Consider the following 20,897-nt stretch of genomic DNA (forward strand, 5'->3'; position numbering starts at 1 on the left):
AGAAGCTGCCTCCTCCCCGTCACTGTGTCTGCTCCAGCCAACTGGCCTTAATGAGGTGCCTCCAGCCTTTAACAGGGCCACCTCCTCTGCCTGGAAGGTTCTCCCTTCCAGCTACCTGCTGGGCTCCCTCCCAGGTGTCCTTGACTTTAGTCAAATGCCACCTTCTCAATGAGGCCACTCCAATCACCCTATTTCCTGTTGCCACTTACCCACCACCACCCCTGAAACCCTCCCCCTGCCCTTTTGTCGTAACACCTATCATTTTCTACATACACTCTATAAACCCTTTTGTTAGCCTGTCTCTTTCTGCTGGAAAATAAGTTCCAAGGTCAAGATTCTTGATCTGTTCCCATCACCAATGTGTTCCCAGTACTGAGAGCAGTATTTTGCATTCTGTGCGTGCGTGCTAAGTCATTTCAGCCGTGTCTGACTCTTTGTGACCCTACGGACTGTAGCCCACTAGGCTCCTCTGTCCATGGGATTCTCCAGGCAAGAATACTGGAGTGGATTGCCATGCTGTTCTCCAGGGGAGCTTCCCGACCCAGGGATCAAACTCCTGTCTCATATTAAGTTTCCTGCATTTCGCAGGTGAGTTCTTTACCACTAGCACCACCTGGAAAGACCCTGGCATACAGTGGTGTTCACTAATTATTGCATGGATGGGTGGATGGGATGGATGGGTGGAGAAAGGAAATAATAGCCAGGAGCCCCTTGTGTTCATAGGGACAGAAGGCTCCAGGGAAGGGGACTGGGGCCAAGGGTTTGGTCTGGCAGCATGATACCCATTGGGGTGGGGGAGGCTCAATGCCCACATGCTCGTTGTCCCTCTGCTAAGTCATTGGGGGTAAAATGATCACCCAGCTCGGGAAGGACACTGAGCCCATTTGTGCAAAGAAGAGTGTGGGAGCCCTCCAGGAAAGAGGGTTGCCCAGTGGGACGACATGGTGTCTCTGGACAGTTTATTTTACACAGGACGAAATCTAAGCATCTCAAGTGTACACACAGAGCCAAAGGGGGAAAAAATGAGAGCATTTAACTTCCTGAAAATGCTTTATAATAATGCAGAACAATTATATAGAGCAAACGCCTTCAAAATTTAAACATTTAATTTTTCAGCATTAATACACACGAATGCTATTATGGGGGTGGGGTTGGAAGGGCGGATTATAGCCTCTGTAGGGATCAGAGTTTCAACAGTGTTACTTATAAATTATAGTACATCAACTTTATTTACCGATCTAGGCAGCCAGGGGATGGAAGGATATACAACGTGGAATAAACACATTCATACCGGGATGAAGAATGCTGGAGGAGACACAGCTTTTTAACATTAAAAATGTATAAAGTATTTAGCAAAAGTTACAGAAAACAGAGCAAACAAGCAAGTTTATTTTGTTAGAAAATCCCGTTTACATGGGGTTTGCTGATGTGCTCCTGTCTGTGAAGGGGCTTGTTCCTGCCCCATCGTCCCCTTCCTAAGGGCAGAGATACCGATTTGGGGCCCCGTCCCCAAGGATGGCATGTGTCCCTTTGAATGACTGTCTCTGGGTCCACACGGCTGCCTGGAGGCCCCTGTCCCAAGAGCTGGTCTCTTGCTGCATGCAATGCCAGTTGAAGAGCACTTCCACTCGACGGACAACAAACGCCCAGGTCCCGGGAGAGGATGTGACAATGACAGGTTACGGGACGAATGAGAGCAAAGCGGGGCCAGTCTGGTGCTCTTGCCCTGGCTCATTATGCTTTCCTTCCTCGTCACCACGTCACACCGTCCCCATCAGAGTACCCATGTGCCTGACCCTCTGCCTCCCACCACTGCAAGCCCGTTAGGGATGCCCCATCACACATAAAGGGTCAAGTCCCCCGAACAGCACAGAGATCCAAAGGCATCACAGCCCCTCTCCCTCGGAGACACCTTCCAACAAGGTCCCCCAGTAGCCATGCCCCAGCATCTAGAAGGTTCAGGGGAAACAGAACATTGATTTTTGTCACCTTAGTCTCACCAAGCCAGGAAAGAGGGGTTGGGTCCCCCACCTTCACAAAGGGCCCGATAGAAATTACTCCAGTGGGGGTGGGGTGGAGTGGGGAAGATGTTGAGAGCCCCCAGGCCCCCCTCCCCCAGAAAAAAAGAGGCATCCTGGCAGCGGGGGATCCTGTGTTGTGGGCTCCACAGCCCACACCGTCACCTGGCTGGACCCAAGGATGTCTTCTGTTGGCTGGGAGAGGTACCTGGTTGCTTTCCGGGGCTCAGCTTTCACTGAGCAGGGCACAATCAGGACGTAGCTGGAGGCGTCCTTACTTTGGGGATCTTGGCCAGAGCTGACCAGCATCAGCAGTTGGGTGTGGCTTTCTCTCTGCCACCACCCAGGAGGGTGCAGGCATAGATCAGGTAAGCAAGGCTAGGGCGCTGACAAGGACCTTAAGGGAGGGGGCTCTGACACCATGCCTGTTTTTGCTCCTTGGAAGTGACCCTCGGGATATGGTGTCAAACATCAGTGGATGAAAGGTAATGGCTTCTGCTTTCTTTAGGAGTCCGAGGAGGAGGAACTACCTCATTCTCAACAGCTCATGAAACTCTAAGTTTTTGTGTCTAAAAATCTCTTTTTAGATTTCTCAGCACCCGGGGCCCCCTCTCAGGAAGGTGTGAGGTGACAGCATGCACAGCTGTGCCGAGCGGACCCAGATTAGGTATGACATGTGCATTGGGCACAAAACTGGAAATGAGAACGGAAGGAGACAGAATGCAGCAGCTGGAGGAGGCCTGGGAGAATGTTCTAGAATAAACACCTTCAGTTTGCAGGTGAAGGAAGATCCAGAGAAAGGTGGTGCTGAGCCCATGGCCAGCCCCCTGCTTTCTCACCCACACCCTCTCCACCCACCTCCCACACCCCTGAACTCTCACCAAATGGCAGGGACTGGGCGAGGTGAAGGGAGGGTCCCAAGGAGCAAGTGGATCTACCAGCTGAGATACCAGCTTCAGGGGGCAGCAGAGACCCTGTCCGCCATCCCCGCCTCCATCCCCAGCAGCTCTCTGCATTGTGAAAAACTTAAGTGTTAGATGCCCCCCAAACTAAAATGACTCAAAAAAAGCCAAGTGTAAGTCCCAAAAACCACTGGATGCAGCTGGCTGGAAGTAGCTGTGCAAACAAGCTCAAGACTCCAGGTCAGGAGCTTCCAGGAAGACAACTTGTGTTTTTAAGAGCAAGGAAGCAGTGGGGTACACCCATTCAATGGACGGCTACTGGGCATTGCAGGGAACAAGCTAGTGACATCCTACGACAAGGTGACTCAGAGGCATCAACCTGAGCGAGGAGGCCAGACTCAAAGGCTTCTGCCTATTTCTATGACACACTATAGAAGGCAGATCTGCAGGGTCAGAAAATCCATCAGTGGTTGCCAGGTGCTGGGGCTGGGAAGAGTTGATGGACATCAAAGGAGCATGAGGGGATGTTTTTGGAGTGATGGAAATATTATGTTGATCTCAGCAGTGGTTACTAGACCGTGTCAAAGTGTTAGTTGCTCAGTCGTGTCCAACTCTTTGTGACCCCATGGACCCCATGTGTCCGCCAGGGTCCTCTGTCCATGGGATTCTCCAGGCAAGAATACTGGAGTGGGTAGCCATTCCCTTCTCCAGGGGACCTTCCTGATCCAGGGATTGAACCTGGGTCTCCTGCATTCCTGGCAGATTCTTTACCATCTGAGCTACCAGGGAAGCCCCATAAGACTGTGTAAGTTTGTCAAAATTCATTGAACTGTATCCTTCAAAAGGGTGAATTTTCTTGTACGCTCATGAACCCCCAATTTCGAATGTCAAATATCTCAATAAACTTGGAAAAAAAGGCAGTGGGACCTGTGGGGACAGGAAGGTTTATGGAAATAACGGTATGCTGGCTAAGGAAGTGTGCTTCTGATCTGTGCCCCACTTAACACTGGTCCAGGAACTTTCCCTATCTACATAATCACCAGTAGGTCTGCAGAATCCTGTATAAATTCTCCTTGTCAAGGCCATTCACCATTGGAAGTAAAATCACTTAAACAAGCCGAGGTCTTTGATGTCCTCGGAATCTTATGGCTTGCATTTCCAAGAAGGGACTTTGGCTCTGCCAAGACTTCTTTGCTTCCATCTCCTAATCTAGTAATTGATTGGTTTCCACAAAGGGAATACAAACCCCTGGTTCCTGAGTATACACAGGGTTTTTCTATTTGCTTCAGTTGTTAATCAGCCTCAGTGAGGGAAGAAGTGTTTCCCCCTCAAAGAAATCCAACCCACCCTTCCCTGCTCCCCAGCTGACACAGGTGTTGGGTAGATTAAAAGGAGACCCAAGGTGCTCCCATGGGAAGAACCTCAGGTCACCCATCCCTGTGGGTCAGCTGGCCAGTGCTTTCCAACGCTGATCAGAAGCAATAGAAAAAAAAAAAAAAAAAAGAGAGGGACAAGCAGCTTATCCTGGAGGTTATCTTGGTAACTGTCTTAGGTTCTATTCTAAAAATCAGGCTTTCACAGATGAAACAAAGTGCATCCGTGTCTCCTAGGTAGAAGGGGCTCACCTGTTCTCAGAAATGGAACAGTGGATGTGCTCACGAATAACCTGGAGTCATTCACCCTGAAAAAAGCCAAGCATATCCTCTTATAACCTAAATACCCAAACCCAAACCAAACCAACCACGAGGACAGAGCACCACTCTGAAGATGACTCTCAGACATGACTTCCTCCCAACCACAGGGACAGAGGCCTGTACTCTCAACTCCAGCCCTGCTCGTGATTCGCTATTCAGTTCACAGCTCTCACTGGCTGGCCTTGGGCTTTATGCTTCCTCTGTGTAAAGCAAGAATTATTTAAAACAAACAAATCTCTCAAATTTGAGCTGGATGTGAGCTGTGAGGGTCTAGTGACCCCATGATCATACTCTTGGTGCTCTCTGGTTCTTCCGTCCTTGGGTAAATGCCACACGGCTTATTACAGGCTAGCAGTAGGTTAAACGTGGAAGAGGTGCAAGGCTCTCATTTCCCAGAAAGGTCTGAAAACATGCGCTTGTCCCCATGGAGAACAGAAGGGCTGGGGGATGGGGCGGAGTTCCTGGCTGGTATGCAGCTATGGCTGCAGTACTGTATAATACCTGGCTTGCCCCAAGTGTCTGCTGATTAGATGAATGAATGAGAATCAGTGAATGAATGAAGAGCTATCAGTACAACAGAGGGTATCTCTGCAAACCTAGACTCTGCAGAGAGTATCTGTAGGTGAATGCCAAGGTTACTCATCTGCAAGACCCTTGGGGAAAAGACGAGTCTACACAAAAGAACAGATCATTGGTTTCCCTGATGACAGATAGGGCTATATCTTGTTCCTAGATCTTTGCATACTGCCCAGGCTTAGCTAAATGCTTGATGAATGAATAAAGGAGGGAAGAAAAAAGGAAAAGAAGTATACGGGGGATGGCTAACGAGACTGAGGGAAAAGGGGGAAAGCATGACTTCAGAAAATAGACTGACCTACATGAGGCCAACTCAGGCTACCCTGAAAGAGGCGAGAGCCCCAGGGAATAACAGAAGACTCGGGAATCCTCAGATGGGGATGAGAAAACAAAATCAATGAGCCACATCACACATGAACGTATCTATGTTAACAAGGCTATTGGCTTTGAATGTTGGAAATTAGTTGAATCCACAAATTAGTTGACTAAGCCACAAAGCAGTTACTACTAGCACCAATCTTTTTTTTTTTTTTAATCAAGAAACCAAGAAATGATAGCCCCAAATGGGCAGCTGGTGTCACAGCCCAACCCCAGACGAGAAGGAGTGGCTCTCCACACCAGACACAGATCTGTCCTGGCGGGCTGCATGTTAGTGAAGGCCTTCACACTGACCTTTCTGGTTGGGATGTTTTGAGAAGAAAAGTGGCAAAGCTTGGTTTGCTTTAGGATATTCAGCATCTTTCTACTATCACTATGAGGGCGCCATACTGACTCAGAGAAAGGGGTACCAAGAGATACAAGAAAAACGAGTCATCAGTTGCCAGCCTGGACGATGGAGAGAGAAAGACCAGTGAGTTATCCTCTTAGATGGCTGCCCTTATGAGACATGAGTCCTGTGAACCCAAAGTAATCAATGGGAAAAGTGAAGAAACATGGGTTCTTAGGGTGTGGGCTCCAGGCTAGAATGTGCCCCTTGCAAGCCGTCTGACCTCCTCCAGCCCTATTCTGCTTCCAGTCCCCTCAAGCCAATTCTCAAGATTTAGTATGTAAGCGAGAAAGTGATGAGTGAGGACCCGGTGGCTTCCCAGGTCAGCTCAGACCAGGCTTTCCAGGGAAAAAGGAGATGGCAAAAGGGCAAGGGGGCACCAGCCCCAAGCAGGGGCTGCATGTGAGGCTTGGGAACGTGCAGAAGGGGCTGAGAGGCCAAGGTACCCGACTGCCTGGATGGTGACATGTACTGTGGCCACGACAGTCTGCAATGCCTGCGTGGTGCCCGCCAATGAGAGCCACACACGGAACGGCAGTCCCAACTCCACCGTGCACAGGCACATAGAACCACCTGCGAGGTGACAGAGACTTGTCCCAACCCCTCCCTGACGTGAGACTGACTCAGCTCCCTGGGATGGGCGAGGGTGGAGGAGGGGGCTTCCCCGAGGAAGAGGCTGCAGGTTGGGTGGACTGGGATGTCTGGAAAGAGCACATGACATGGATGCCTGATCTAACAGGCACACGATTCACTGCTCCAACTTGGGGTGAATTTGCTGAATGAGGTAGTTTCATCCTGACCTCTCCAGGCAGGGTCAGTCTGGGAAAACTGGAGCCAGACCTTCTTCCCAAGACTCCCATTGGTGAAAACTAGCAGAGAAGAGCCAGGATGTAGGCCCTCAGAATATTCAAGGCCCTCAGAATATTCAAGGGGGGAAAAAAAAAATCAAGAGGGAGGGCTGCTGCAAAGGATTCTGGGTGCGGGCTGCTGTGCTGAACGGTGGCCTTCTCTCCATGACTCTGATCCTGACACTTGGCTTGGAGACGGAGACCTCCCTCCCCTGCCCCTCCAAAGGCCTGGAGACAAGGAGGTCAGTTGGAAGAAGGGCCGTTGGGCTTCCAGGGGCATGAGCATGGGACACAACTGCTCTGGGTGGGGAGGGGACCCCTCTGGTACTCAACAGGGACCACAAAGTTCCAGTCTCGGTTTATCCTTGGAGTGGCAAGCGCAGCACGGGACTCAGGGGGCTTCAGCCTCAGAGACAAGGGCAGGGCTGTGGATCCATCTTCTCGGCCTGGGAACACCGGGGAGCTCCCTGTGGGGCCATCTGGGCCGCCCTTCTGGCATCACTGTCCCCTCTCCTCAGTGGACCAGGAGAGCAGGGGGAGGGCAGTGCCACTCCCGACAGCAGGCCCCCCCGGCGGGAGCGCCACCTCCTCTCCGTGGGACCCCCAACCCCTCCTCGGTAGGACCCCCCGGGCCGTGCGTCTATATCTCCATGTCCACGGGGCGGATGTTGCCCGTCTTGTGCTCTCTGACCCACAGCTCCCTGTCTTTGGCTGGGTCCACTTTTCGAAGCAGCTGGTCCACAGGCTCGACTGTCTGCAAGGGATGGAGAAGAGGACACAGTTGGAGGCAGAGGTGGAGTCAGGGGCGTATCCTCTGAGCTACGCCACTCACACCCTTGCGCCCGACACAGCAGCTCCTCTAGAGCATTGTGGGGTCCCAGGGAGGCCTGTGTGAGGGACAGACCTGGGGGCTGGGAGAACCAGGGGTGGGGCGATGCAGAGCTCTGGCCTCTGCTCTTCTTCCCCTCATACACATGACCCTCCAGACCACAGGGTGGGTGAAAGGGCAGGTGGGCTCAAGAGTCTGTGACCCGTTCCTCTTTTCACGTGTCCCCCCGTTTACCACCTGCAAACAGGTTTATTGAACTTTAGCTTGAGAGGTTTTGAATAGCTCCAGCATTGTAAGAAATCCAACAGAGGAGGCAAGGTCACCTCCAGCTATTTTAACCATCATAACACATCTATGGGGTGCGCTTGGGATGGAGTCACGTGGTTGCCCAGGGTAACTGACACGTCCATCCCAAGAGGTCCCTGCCCACCCTCAGGACAGATTCCTCCTATGTAACCTGCCACCATGGCACAAAGGCCATGGCTCCCCCTGGCCCAGCATCCCCCAGGGGCCCCACTGGTCTCGACCTAGGTCGGAGAACTCACGCTTTGGTTGAACATGTCCGTCTCGTGCCGCAGCTGCGTGTACTGGCAAAGGTGCTGCCGTATCATCTCCACCCTCTCCACCTCCAGCCGCTCCAGCTCCTGGCGAGGAGGAAACCCACAGAGACCTCTGGGGGGTGTCCCTTCAACCTGGGGACCTTCCCCCTACACGGGTCCTTGACCATCCTAGAGGCAAAACACAGATGCTGCCCGACTCCCTGGGGTCTGGCGAGGCACCCACCCCATATCTGGGGGCGAAGGTATAGCCAAGGACGCAGTAGCTGCTGTTTCCTGAATCTCCTTTTGCCAGGCATGGTGGGTACTATGAGCTTTCCATGCATCGCTTAATTGTCCTCATCATAATGTTAAGAGATACAGGTTCTGTTCTTACCTTTTCCAAACAAGGGAATGAACACCTCGAGAGGTTACATCGCTTGCCCAAAGTGACAAGGAATTATGGGAGCAGTGGGATTTGCACTTTTGTGCATTTCTTTTTTTTTTTTTTTTGGCTGCACAGGATCTTAGTTGCGGCATGTGGGATGTAGTTCCCTGACCAGGGACTGACCCCAGGCCACCTACACTGGGAGTGTGGAGTCTTAGCCACTGGACCACCAGGGAAGCCCCCTGTTGTGCCCTTAATCAAACTTCTGCACGGCTGCAGCCCCAGGCCCTGACAGGGCTGAGAAACGAAACACGTGCAGGAGCTTCTGCCCTTCAGACTCTCGGGGCTTTGTCCCTGGGCCTCTGCTGAGTGGCCTCGTCTCTGTCCGCCCTGAGTGCTGAGGGACAGGCCGGGGAGGCAGGAGGGCCAGGAGCGGGGTGGCCAAGGCCACAGGGAAGAGCAGAAATTTGCTTTGACTCCTAAATGGCCCTGCTTCTTTGGAATTTAGGGGATCCGGCCACTATTCTGTGTCCAACTAGGTCACTGCCCAGGTGATTAGCCGGGAGTCGGGGGAGTAAGCAGGAAGCTTAATTAGGAGATTAACCAGGAGGAAATCTAGGCCACTGTCCCCGGGGGAGGCCTCTAATCTGCTCTGGTGGGCTGGTGCCTGCAGAAGGCAGAGGGTAGTCCCGTGCTGGATGGGCAGATGGACAGGGGTGGCTTGGGGCAGAGGGATGGTGTGATAAGCACTTGGCAGGACAGCTCCTTTCTCACCTGGCCCAGTGGCCCAAGTGCCAACCCATCTCACCATCTACGCAGCGGGTGCTGACTTCACAGAAATACTCAGGAGAGCAAAGAAGTGGTCCGATGTCTGTTCCCCCACCCCTGGTCAGAGGCCTCCCCCACTGCCCCAACCTCACCCATCCACACGTCTCGCAAGGCTCTGTGATTGTAGACCCTTAATTCTTCTGGGGGAAGGAAGGCCCACATTTCCTACAACTTGGCTATTTTTCCTAAATGGACCACTCTCTGTTCGGTTGACCCTGACCCCTCAGGACGATACGGCAAGAGCCCATAGCTGCCTGTGTTCACACAGTAGGAAGTGCCAGAGCAAGGGTATGAATCCACATGGCCTGGCCTGGAGATAAGCTCTCAGTTTCAACATTAGAGAAGATCTAATGACCATCTCTCACCTCCACCCATCGACCTCACGTCCACCAGCATCCACCCATAGCTTCCTGAGCGCCCACCCCTGCGGGGACGTGCTTCTGCATCTCCAGTCACTCACCAATGTGGTGGTCACCATCTCTTCAAACCACTTGGACTGGGCCTGGTTGTAGAGGTCCACACAGCGCATGAGGTCATCTCCTGCAAAGGGCCAAGGCCACTGTCACTCACCAGGGCTGCCCTCTGCCACCTGTACCCCACGGCCGAGGTGATGGAGGCAAAGAAGGGGCAACCCAGCATTATCAAAGACTGGCTTCAGAGCGTGCACCTGAACTTGACTCCAGATGCCAAAAACTCAGGAAGGCGGTATGTACGGTGTGGGTCGGGGTACTCCGGGGACCCCTCAAGTCTATCATAAGCCCCAGAAATGCTTCCTCCTCTAGAGATGGCAGTTTGATTTCACATTGGCAAGTCCTGCTTGGTTGAACATGTGTCTCAAGCAACTCGGTACTAGTTACAGAAGGGAAGTTTGCACACCACGTCCGTCCACTGGTGTGTCTGTGTGTCTCTGTGATTGTGTGTCTGTGTGTGTGTACAGGCAGCAAGCTGTCATTCTGAAACACAAAAGAACGTGTCTGATGCTTTATGGCTCATTCATGTACAATAATGGTATAAAAACAGGCACCAGAGTTTACCACACCAATGCCAGGATACTGGCTACCTTGGGAAACAGAGAAAGGGTCCGGGTGGGAAGGGATGGGCTCTTTCGATAGCATTTCTTAAGAGAGACATCTGAAACAAACTATTCTATCTTGATGGCCAGTGTGTTCTTTTATGTAATTGTATATGTTTGAGACAGTTTATAGTTAGAAAGAAAGCAACCTGAAAGCGTTACTAAGGTCCTGGTACCCTAGACTCTTGCTACAAAGAACACAATTCCTGGACCAGAAGCACCGGTACACCCTGGATATTTGCTCCAAATGTGATCTCATGATGTTCCCCAGACAGGGCGAATCAGAAACGATTTGCACAAGTTCCTTGGGTGATCCATGTGTACATCACAGTTGGAGGAGCACAGGTCGGTCTGCATAGAGCTTCCTGATTATCACAGGGTTCCAGAGAAAGGAAGACACCAGGGACTTCGCTCACGATGGGAAAACTCATGAGTGAACCCAACGATAATGGGTTAACCCTTCAAAGGGATCCCTAGAATGGCATCACTTGCTCACGTGTATTCAGATATGAAAGCGAAGGGAAGTGGGGGAGAGTTATGCCCAGTGCCTGGCTCAGGGTCTCCTCCCCAGTGAGCCACACCATTATCTGGGAGCTAAGCCTTGAGTAACAGAACCCACGTCAAGGGCTTGGTTCATTTTGCTCTTGGGCCAAGGCCAATGGCTGGGCCCTCGATCCCAAGGACTGAACTGGAGGGAAGAAAGTGTATATTTCACTGCAGTCACAGTCCCACCAAAAGCCTGGGCCTGACTGTGGGTAAGGTCACCCTTATAAACACAATACGAAATTCCCAAAGCTTTATTTGTTGATCCTGATGTTGAGAACATGCTTCACGAACCTCTGCAACATCAGGAAATAAAGTAGATGAAGGCAGGTGTGTCTCTTCCCTATGTAGTCCAAGGGTTTGAAATCAGACCCTTCTGAACAGTACGGGTTAAGGACACGGATTCTGGAACCGGATTACTGGGTTGTCATATAGCTCTACTGTTTACTAGCTGTGCAGCCTTGGACCAAGTTGATTCACCTGCCTGTGCCTCAGTTTCCTCATCTGTAAAATGGGGATAATAACAGTACTTTCAGAGAGCCACAGTGAAGATTAGACAAACCAAGAAAAAAAAATGAAAAAGAAATACAAAGAACAAAATAAAAAAATAAACCACTTATGAAAAATATTTGCAATTCAAATGACAAAATGTTGATTTTCCTAACATAATCCCTGTCAATCAATCAATGAGAACAAGACCCGCCATCTGACAAGAAAATGGGAAGAGGATATGAGTGAATCATTTTAAAAGTCACAGATGATTTAAAAGTCTATTTTTAAAATGCTCAACTCCACTAAAAAAGCAGTGTAAATTAAATTAGAAACAAAATACTATTTTTCACTAGATAGCTAGGATATCAAAATGAGACAGGATACAGTGTTGACAAGAGTTTAGGGAACAGGCATTCATAGAGAGTAGGCACACCCATCTGCAAAGCAACTTGGAAACATCCATCAGAATGAATACAAGCCTCTGACCCAGTTACACCCCTCCACATCCCGGCGACATGCAGACACCCCCCCCCCTCCCCCGCCCACAGAGAGGCATTTATAGTAACAGCATCGCTGGCATTGACAAACACTCTGAAACCATCTGAGAGTCCTACAAAAGTCCATTAGGGGAATGATGAAATACATCTGGATACAATCATATACTTGCACGTTATTCAACTGTTTAGGAAATCTGATGTACATAAATGGATGGGTAAATAAATTGATGATGAAACAGACCTATCTCTAAGATACATCTATTAAAATGTAAGTTCAGAACAGTATAATATGATATGTATATACATTTAAAAACATTAAAAAAAATTAGGGTGTGTTGACAGTGACTATATCTGGAGAATAAGATTTTATATTCTTATGTGTTGATTAAAATATTTGTCAAGCAGCAATATTGTTTTTGTAACATAATTATTTAACAGTTTCTGTAGTTAAGCTAATTTAAATGTGCCTCTCCTCTCCTTGGGTTTTCTTTCCTACTCCCAACAGGTGTAGCATGGCTTCTGTTTCTACTACTGTGCTATTAAAGATTTTTATATAAATGTTGCATTTATATTATTCTGTTATGACATCTTTACATCACCTTATTTCCAAATGTCCCTAAGATGGCTGTTTTTCATCCTTTAATGAACTAATTACACCAAGTTCACCAGAAGTTGGGGTGAAAAAGATTTAGAGACCAAACCATCCAATCCAAACCTTATCTCACAGCACATATTCTAATCCCAGAAAGCAAAATGCACTGACCTTGTACACTGCGAAACTGGTTGTTAAGCAGTATTGAAATTTTTTTAAAAAAACTTTCTTGCTGATTTTTCTCCCCCTTCCTTGTGCATTAGCTAATTTTTACCTCTAGGTGGAAGCAGAAGCTGACTCACAGGAATATTTTGGAGAGACTCTGAAATAGGGTTCTTTCTTTTCTTTTTTAAAAATATTTTCTTGGCTGCACTGCAAGGCATGAGGGTTCTTAGTTATCCAACCAGGTGTCAAACCTGCACCCCTTGCGCTGGAAGCGAGGAGTCTTAACCACTGAATTGCCAGAGAAGATCCTGAAATACGATTATTTCTTTAAACAAAATGTCAGCCTCTATTCTGGGTCAGAAGTCCATCACTGGAGGAGAACCTTTGGAGAACTAGTACCCGGGGAGGTGGGGCAACTTGGCGGGTGGGTGGGGTTTGCACTTCAAGGAACTCCAGGCAGGGGCAAGACCCCTCAATTCTAGGTCCTGGAGGAGTCTGCCCACCACCTGACCAGAGACCCTGGGCTTGGGCCAGAAGCAGCCCTCTCTGGGTAGGGTGTGGGGAGACCCCTCCCTCGCCACTGCTTCCCACTCCACAGCCTGCACCAGTCTCACCCTGTGGAACGCATGTTCCCAGGCACCCCATCTCCCAGCCTCTCCTGTCCATGCCTCTGGGACCAGGTGAGGACAGAGAGGGCAGCAGGCGACAGGGCCGCACTCACCCGCCTGCGTGGACTTCCTCCGGGCCTTCTTGATGTCCTCCTCCGTCTTGTTGCTCAGCTTGATCTCCAGCTGCTGGGTCTTCATCTCCAAGTCTCTCTGCCGCTCCGTGAGGGCTTTTCGGGCCTGGGGGTCCAAGGACGTGGAGTTAATCACAGGCTCAGAGACAGCAAGGGCCCACTGGGCCTGGCCTCCTTTTTTAGGTTGCTGTTCAGTCGCTAAGTTGTTTCTGACTCTTTGCAACCCCGTGGACTGCAGCACACCACACTCCCCTATCCGTCACTATCTCCTGGAGTCTGCTCATCATGTCCATTGAGTTGGTGATGCCATCCAACTATCTTGCCCTCTGCCACCCCCTTTTCCTCTTGCCTTTATTTAATCTTTGCCAGCATCAGAGTCTTTCCTAGGTAAGTCCTTTCTTTTCCCTGCTTTGGTAAATGAGGCTACAGGGGTTCCGTGAGGCTGAGTGGCCAGATCAGCATCACTCAGCCAGCTGGGGACCACACTGAGGCTGCAAAGCATCCTTTAATCCTTGGCCTAGAGCAAGCCCCCCAGAGCATGTTTTCACTGGAGCATGTACATGCACTGGGGACCCAGGCAGTCCTGAGACCACAGCTTCTCCAGGGAGGCAGGGACCACAGAGATCATCGACGTCACCTCCCAACAGTGCTCAGCAGCTGGTGACACCAGCCTCCCCCTTCTGGGGTGGAATGGGCCTGTCGGTGCTGGGCACTGGCAAGGTCTAGGGTGCCCACAGAGGTAACACGGTCCTCTTCTCCCGCACCCCTCCCAAAGGCGCTGGGGTCAGCCCCGGGGGGAGACCTCTCTCTGCTCCATAACTGACCATCAGAGCTCCCAGCAAGGTCAGACCACCTTGGCCTCTGGGAGGGGGGTGGTCCAGTCAGGAGGGATTCTGCCAGGTGAGACCCAGACAAAGGGGCCCTGTGTGGACTGGCAGTACATCCAGGCTTCAGGACCCTCAAAATCAGGGTGTATCTTGTCTCACATTCTACAACCCCAAGGCAGGTGCAGCCTCTCCCACACTCACCGGGAATCTGAGCACCAGGGGAAGCACACACGTAACCTTCGGCCGGGGGAGGGGTTCTCACACTACCCCGCAACCCCAGATCTGGCTGCAGGGGGGACAAACGCCCCTGCCAGGGCACATGGAGCCCCTGCCGGCCCCCAGCCCCTGCTCCCTCCAGCAGGACCCCTCCCACTCCGCGACCTGGGCCCTCACCTTCTCCACCGCTGCGTAGCGGCTGGCAAGCTGCTTGCGGAGGTCTGCGATGTGGTGGTCACACTTCTTCATGTCCTTCTTGAAGTTCTCGCGGAAGTTCATCAGGGGCTTCTCCACCTCGCTGTGCAGCTGTCGATGGGGGAGACACACTCAGGACCCGGGGGGCACAAGCTATGAGAGGAGGGAGGGGGTGCTCTCTCCCACCCCGTGGGTGAGGATGGATACCATCTCACAGGGAGGTCAGAGACACGTGGTTGTGTATGCAGTTGAGGAAGTCACCTCCACCGGCCAGGCCCAGGGTTCACACCAAAGGATGGGTTAGTGCCTGGAGCCCACCAAGTCCCTGTGGGCACCCTCTTCCTGTGTGAAGCCCGCAGAGCCTCCTCCAGGGCTTTGCTCAGATGTATCCCTTACTTTCTAAACTGGGAGCTTTGGGGACCATCCCTGTGACCCCAAACACTCAGCCACTATCACAAGGGCGACATTTAACCAGGCGATCTCGGGTCGGTTCTACTTATTGATCATCTACCACGTGCCAGGTGCAAGGACCACAGATGATGTGCACGTGGTCCAAATCTCCAGGAAGCCATGATGGGGGCTCACAGGGACCCTCCCTGGGCTGTGCCCACTGGTCGGCGCGGAGGCTGGCGCACCCCCACGCCACCAGAGTGGACCAGCCTTGCACCTCTAGGGCCAGAGAAGGGCCCTTTATGCTCTGAGAGGCGCTGGGTGGCATCAGGTTTCCCAGCTTTCTTTTCTTTCATTCCTCTTTTCCACCCCACTCTCTTTGGAAGGAGAACTGTTACTTAAAACTTTTTTTTGAGGATACGAACATGAGATGTATGTGACAACAGATAAATATGGACCTGCTGTGGTCAAAGGCACAGTCTAGAGGCCTCCCTGCCCCCGACTCAGCTTCTCAGAGCCTCACCCACCCTGTCTTGGCTCCTAAGGCCCCCAAAATAACCTCTAGGACCTCCTTACTGGCCTCCTAGGGCCCCTGACTTGGCCTTCCAGGGTCTCTCAACCTCCACTCTTCCTGCTGGGAATCAGAACTGAACCTCCCTGGATGGATGACATGCCAGCTCTGGGACTTCTCTCCCTCCTCACCAGGCTCTTTCTTGCTACATTACCTTTTCCCCAGAGGCCTCAAGGATGGAGGTGCTCCCTGTACCAAACCACTGATTACATGTTGACTCTGAACTCTAGGAGGGTGGAGGCCATGCTGGCTGGGCCCCTGTTGTATCCACAGTGCCTGGCCGGAGCTGGTACACAGGGGGCCCTCCTGCACTACTCAGAAAAATGAGATTTTCGGGGCCGATGCTCTGGGTGACAAGATGATGCTTTGCTGGTGGGTGACCTTCAAAGTCTAATGGAGCCAGGGCTGCACTTCCACCCCTCCCCTCATGTTGGCTGTAATGTCTGCTATCATGTTTTTGAGCCCTGGGAAGATTCCTTGCACAGGAAAACACCCCCATCTGGTGGCAATCTGTAAGATGTTACCAACTTAACTGCTTTTGAGACCTAGGGAACCCCCTCCCCACACAGATTAGGCACTGGGGGAGGAAGGCGAGGGCTGCACAGTTGGCTGCCTTGGGAAACTGCTCCTGGTTGTGGGTCTATATGGGTTAACTTGGCTTGTTGACCCAGTAACTCTGAGCTCTCTTTCTGAGGCCCTGGACTGCAAGTGATTTCCATATATTCATATGCCCAGGAGTGACCTGCAGAGACTTGTCAATCCTCAGGATTTCTCGGTCCTGGCCCCAGACTGTGTGGTCTGGGGAGGGACCAAGATCCTGCCAGGACCCCCAAGGCTCTCCCCAAATTCCAAATGACATTCTGGAAACATCACACTACTGGCTGTTAGAAGTGATTCAATCCCATGGATTGAAGACCCACAGAGACTCACTCTATATTTTAAGTACTTTAACAAAAAGGCTAATTTTTTAAGAAAGTTGGCTAGATGTCTTTATACTCATTCTTAAGTTTTAAGCATTACAGGCTAACCAGGAGGCCAAAGTCCTCCACAGAAGTTTGTCCTTATGAACTTGAACTGGCCTGGCTTGGCTGCAATAGGCCATTGAAGCCATTCAGTTTGTCTTTCAGAATTTCTGCCTCTTCCTTCCACGTCACTCATCAGAAGACAGCAAGAGAAGTCTCAGGTCGGAAGGAATTTCAGACACCACAGGAAGACCTCAGAGAAACTGTGGGTTGGGTGACGGACCGCCACAATAAAGTGAGTGTCACAAAACAGTGAGTGTTGCAATAGAGCAGGTCACATGGATGCTCTGGTTTCCCAGTGTGCACGAGAGCAATGTTTTATACTACACTGTAGTCTATTAGGGCTTCCCAGGTGGCTCAGCGGTAAAGAATTCGCCTGCCAATGCAGGAGATGCAGGAGATGTGGTCCCTGGGTCAGGAAGACCCCCTGGAGGAGGAAATGGCAATGGACTCCAGTATTCTTGCCTGGAAAATCTCATGGACTGAGAAGCCTGCGGGCTACAGTCCACAGAGTTGAAAAGAGTCGGTCATGACTGAGCAAGCATGCATGTAGTTTATTAAGGGTGCAATAGCAGTGTATCTTAAAAATGTTCATGCCTTAATTTTAAAAATACTTATTACTTGGATTTCCCTGATGGTCCAGTGGTTAAGACTCTGTGCTCCCAAGCCAGGGGGCACGGGTTCGATCCCTGGTCAGGGAGCTAAGATCTTGCATGCTGTGGGTACGGTCAAAAGAAAAATATTTATTACCAAAAAATGCTAACCATCATCTGACAATGCAGGGTTGCCACACATCTTCAATTTGTAAAAAAGAGACACTAAAGCCAAGTACTATATAGAACAAGGATGCCTGTATCTGGTCCCGTGTTTCTCAAACAGTGCATTGCTAAGAGCTGTGAAATGGTTAGTGGATCAGGACGGCTTTTTGATGAGCATAGCCCAGACATGAAGAGGAAACATCAGAGATGTTTTAGCCACATACGGGGGTATCTGTATGTGATTATCTAGGTGTGGATACGTGTGTGTTCCGGGTGGCCATGGAAAATGTATAACTGGGTCACAGTCAAGTCAGTTTCAAGTCTCACTGATTTGGTCCAAACACTTCACTTCACACTTGAAAAAAATGGAAGCCCAGAGATGCTAAGTGGCTTCTCCCAAGATCACAAAGCTTGTGAGTGATAGCACTGATAAAAAATCATTTTTTTATCATTCTCTTGAGGCCCTCTGTGCCCCCCAAAAATCTTCTGGCTGAATACATGGCCTCGATTGCATGATTAAATTTTCTCCCATCGCAAGGAATTTTTCTATTCTCTCTTCCTCACCCAGAAGCAGGTATAACTTCCTTTATACAGAGCAATCTTATTTCTTTAATAGTCTGTTGCTTTGAACAATGGCTCGAGCTAGGAGACTTAGAAAAGCCTAAGATCCCTGGAATGAAATTGCATTTCTTAAAGAGCTCTTGCCCCTCGACACAGAATACTCAGGAAGGACATTTTCAAGGAGCCTTTTTGGAGCAGATGTTAAAATGGGTTTTTCACACGTGGAGCTATATTTATCTATGGTGGATGGATAGTCTTTTCTTTTTAAGGGATTGTCATACAATCACTGGGCTGCTACTATGGCTGCCTGAGGCCACCAACATTGACTGATGGGCTGGAGGCAGCAGACATTCTTATGGAAAAATCTATGTGTGAATTTTGTGTGAGTATTTTTCAGAAGCCTCCCATCAGCTAGATGAAGTCAGCTCTGAATTAAAACATCCCGGCATTTGGAAGATCAGCCTGTACCATGGTGGACAGTCCCTAAGAGAGGGCAGTGTGCTTCAGCACAGAGTTCTGGGTTTTAAATGCCACTGGTCTGCCCAGAGGAAAGGGCCAGGGGTCAAGGCTCCAACCCACTCAGTCTTCTCCTTTGTTTCCTCAATAGCTGAGCCCACTTGGCTATGTGACCACGGGCTGTGACTTGACCTCTTTGTTCCTTCTCATTTGTGAAACGGCAATGTTGTCTTGCATTATGCCTGATACAACTGAGGGAGATGAGTTACATCCTGCACATGAAACTCATGTAACCGTGATACTGTGATACATGGGGTTGGCTGTATATGTTAGGATTTTCCCATGTCCAGAAAATCCCATATGGACTTTTTGGCCCACCAAATGACAACGTGTTTATTTTGCTCTTCATCCCCGCTCCTGGCCGGAACTCCTGGAGCCTTTGTAATTTCCTAAACAACAAAGGTGCTGAGAGAGCGTCTTCTGGCTTAATATTTGGTCTTTGAGCCCAGTTCTGACACCAACTCCTACATTTCTTAGAATTTCTTATGAGACGAGTCTTGGTGGGCTCTTGGATGGGGGTTTGTCACCAAAAAGATCAGGCCATGATTGGAACTTTCAGCCCCTTCCTCTGATCCCTTGGAGGGAGAGGAAAGGGGCTGGAGACTGAGTTAATAATTATGCCTATGTGATGAAGGGCTTCCCTGGGAGCTCGGCTGGTAAAGAATCCGCCTGCAATGCAGGAAAGCCCAGTTCGATTCCTGGCTTGGGAAGATCCCCTGAAGAGGGATAGGCTACCCATTCCAGTATTCATGGGCTTCCTGGTAGCTCAGATGGTAAAGAATCCACCTGCAGTGAGGGAGACCTGCGTTTGATCCCTGGGTTGGGAAGATCCCCTGGAGGAGGGCATGGCAACCACACTCCAGTATTCTTGCCTAGAGAATCCCCATGGACAAGGAGCCTGGTGGGCTACAGCCCATGGGGTCACAAAGAGTCAGACACAACTGAGAGACTAACACACAGCACATGTGATGAAACCTCCACAAAAGTCTGAAAAATCACAGGGTCCAAGAGGTTCTGAGTTGGTGAACACACCCACGTGCTGGGATGTGCATCCCCAGCACCATGGGGACAGACACCTGCACTCAGGACCCTTTCTTACCTGACCCTGAGCATCTGTTCATCTGTGGCCTTTATCATACCCTTTAATATATAATAAACTGATGAATAAGTGTCTCCCTGAGTTTTGTGAGCTCTTCTAATAAGTTACCAAACCTGATGAGGGGATCACTCAAAACCCTGATTTGCAGCCAAGTGGGACAGAAGTTGTGAGTAACCCGGTGACCCACTATTTATAACAGCCGTCTGAAGCAAGGGTGGCCTCGTGGGACTGAGTCCTTAACCTGCAGGATCTGATGCTGAGCTCGGGGCAGTTAAGTGTCAGAAGTGAATTACACTGTAGGACCTCCAGCTGGGGTCAGGGAATTGGTCAGTGTGGGGAAAACCCAGACATTTGGTGACTAGAAGTAGTGCTGTGAGTATGTGTAAGAATTTGCTTAGTCGTGTCCGACTCTTTGCAACCCCATGGACTGTAGGCCGCCAGGCACCTCTGTCCATGGAATTCTCCGGGCCAGAATACTGGAGTGGGTAGCCATTCCCTTCTCCAAGGGATCTTCCCGACCCAGGGATCGAATCCAGGTCTCCTGCATTGCAGGCGGATTCTTCACCGTCTGAGCCGCCAGTGCTGTGAGCAGCAGTAGTAAAAAGTAAGATTATAGGAGAACTGCATGGGGGAGGGCTCTGTCTCCCAGTGAGCACTTCACAAATGACTGAGAATCAGGGGCCTGCTGATGGGGAGAAAAGGTCACCAGGATTCCCGGGGATCCAGCAGGTGACCATTTAGAAGCCTGCAGACTTGGCTCCCAGCCTCGATGCTCACAATGCTCACGACACAGCCTCACCATTCATCTCACAGTCAATGGAGGTTTCTACAGCTGCAGAGATTGGAGCTGCTGGGGGTTAGGAGAGCAGGAGGGAGACCTAGAGGGAACACTGCTGTGATTTACAGCTTAAAAATAACTCACTGCTCTGTATACAAGGTTCAAAGGCGACTCGTTTACGGGGCTCCTTTCTCCGCCAGTGCTCGAGAGGCAATTTCCTTGTGAAACGGTTGGTGTCTAAGGTTAGTGTGCCCTTGTTGGTCCAGTTCTCACTCACGTTTGGGTGTCAACTCCCTCTCGGGGCACCAGCATCCTTCAGGAGTGGGGAGCTGGTAATGGCACTGTTTCTCCTCCCACCTCCGCTCTTTATAAAGCTCCTTCGCACATCTCAACTGTATGAGTCATTCATTCTGCCCTTGGTGTGCAGAGAACCATCATGGGGCAGGGTGGGGAGACATGGAAACAAAGCCAGTTTCCTG

General features: G+C 50.6%; 1 protein-coding gene across 5 annotated transcripts in view; it reads right to left on the reverse strand.

Annotated features, from left to right (window-relative positions):
* Window positions 1-1,037: 1,037 nt before the first annotated feature.
* The window catches only part of GAS7 (growth arrest specific 7), a 210,140-nt gene continuing 190,280 nt past the window's right edge, over window positions 1,038-20,897 (reverse strand). For all 5 annotated transcript variants that reach the window (XM_027516624.1, XM_027516623.1, XM_027516627.1 and 2 more), the window contains 5 exons: window positions 14,706-14,834; window positions 13,468-13,591; window positions 9,846-9,925; window positions 8,179-8,277; window positions 1,038-7,558 (listed from right to left, as the gene is read on the reverse strand). In XM_027516624.1, coding sequence (XP_027372425.1) covers window positions 7,445-7,558; window positions 8,179-8,277; window positions 9,846-9,925; window positions 13,468-13,591; window positions 14,706-14,834 — 546 coding nt within the window. In that variant the 3' untranslated portion in view covers window positions 1,038-7,444. The remainder of the gene's footprint in view (window positions 7,559-8,178; window positions 8,278-9,845; window positions 9,926-13,467; window positions 13,592-14,705; window positions 14,835-20,897) is intronic.

This window comes from Bos indicus x Bos taurus, chromosome 19, assembly GCF_003369695.1.
Source record: "Bos indicus x Bos taurus breed Angus x Brahman F1 hybrid chromosome 19, Bos_hybrid_MaternalHap_v2.0, whole genome shotgun sequence".
Classification (NCBI taxonomy): domain Eukaryota; kingdom Metazoa; phylum Chordata; class Mammalia; order Artiodactyla; family Bovidae; genus Bos; species Bos indicus x Bos taurus.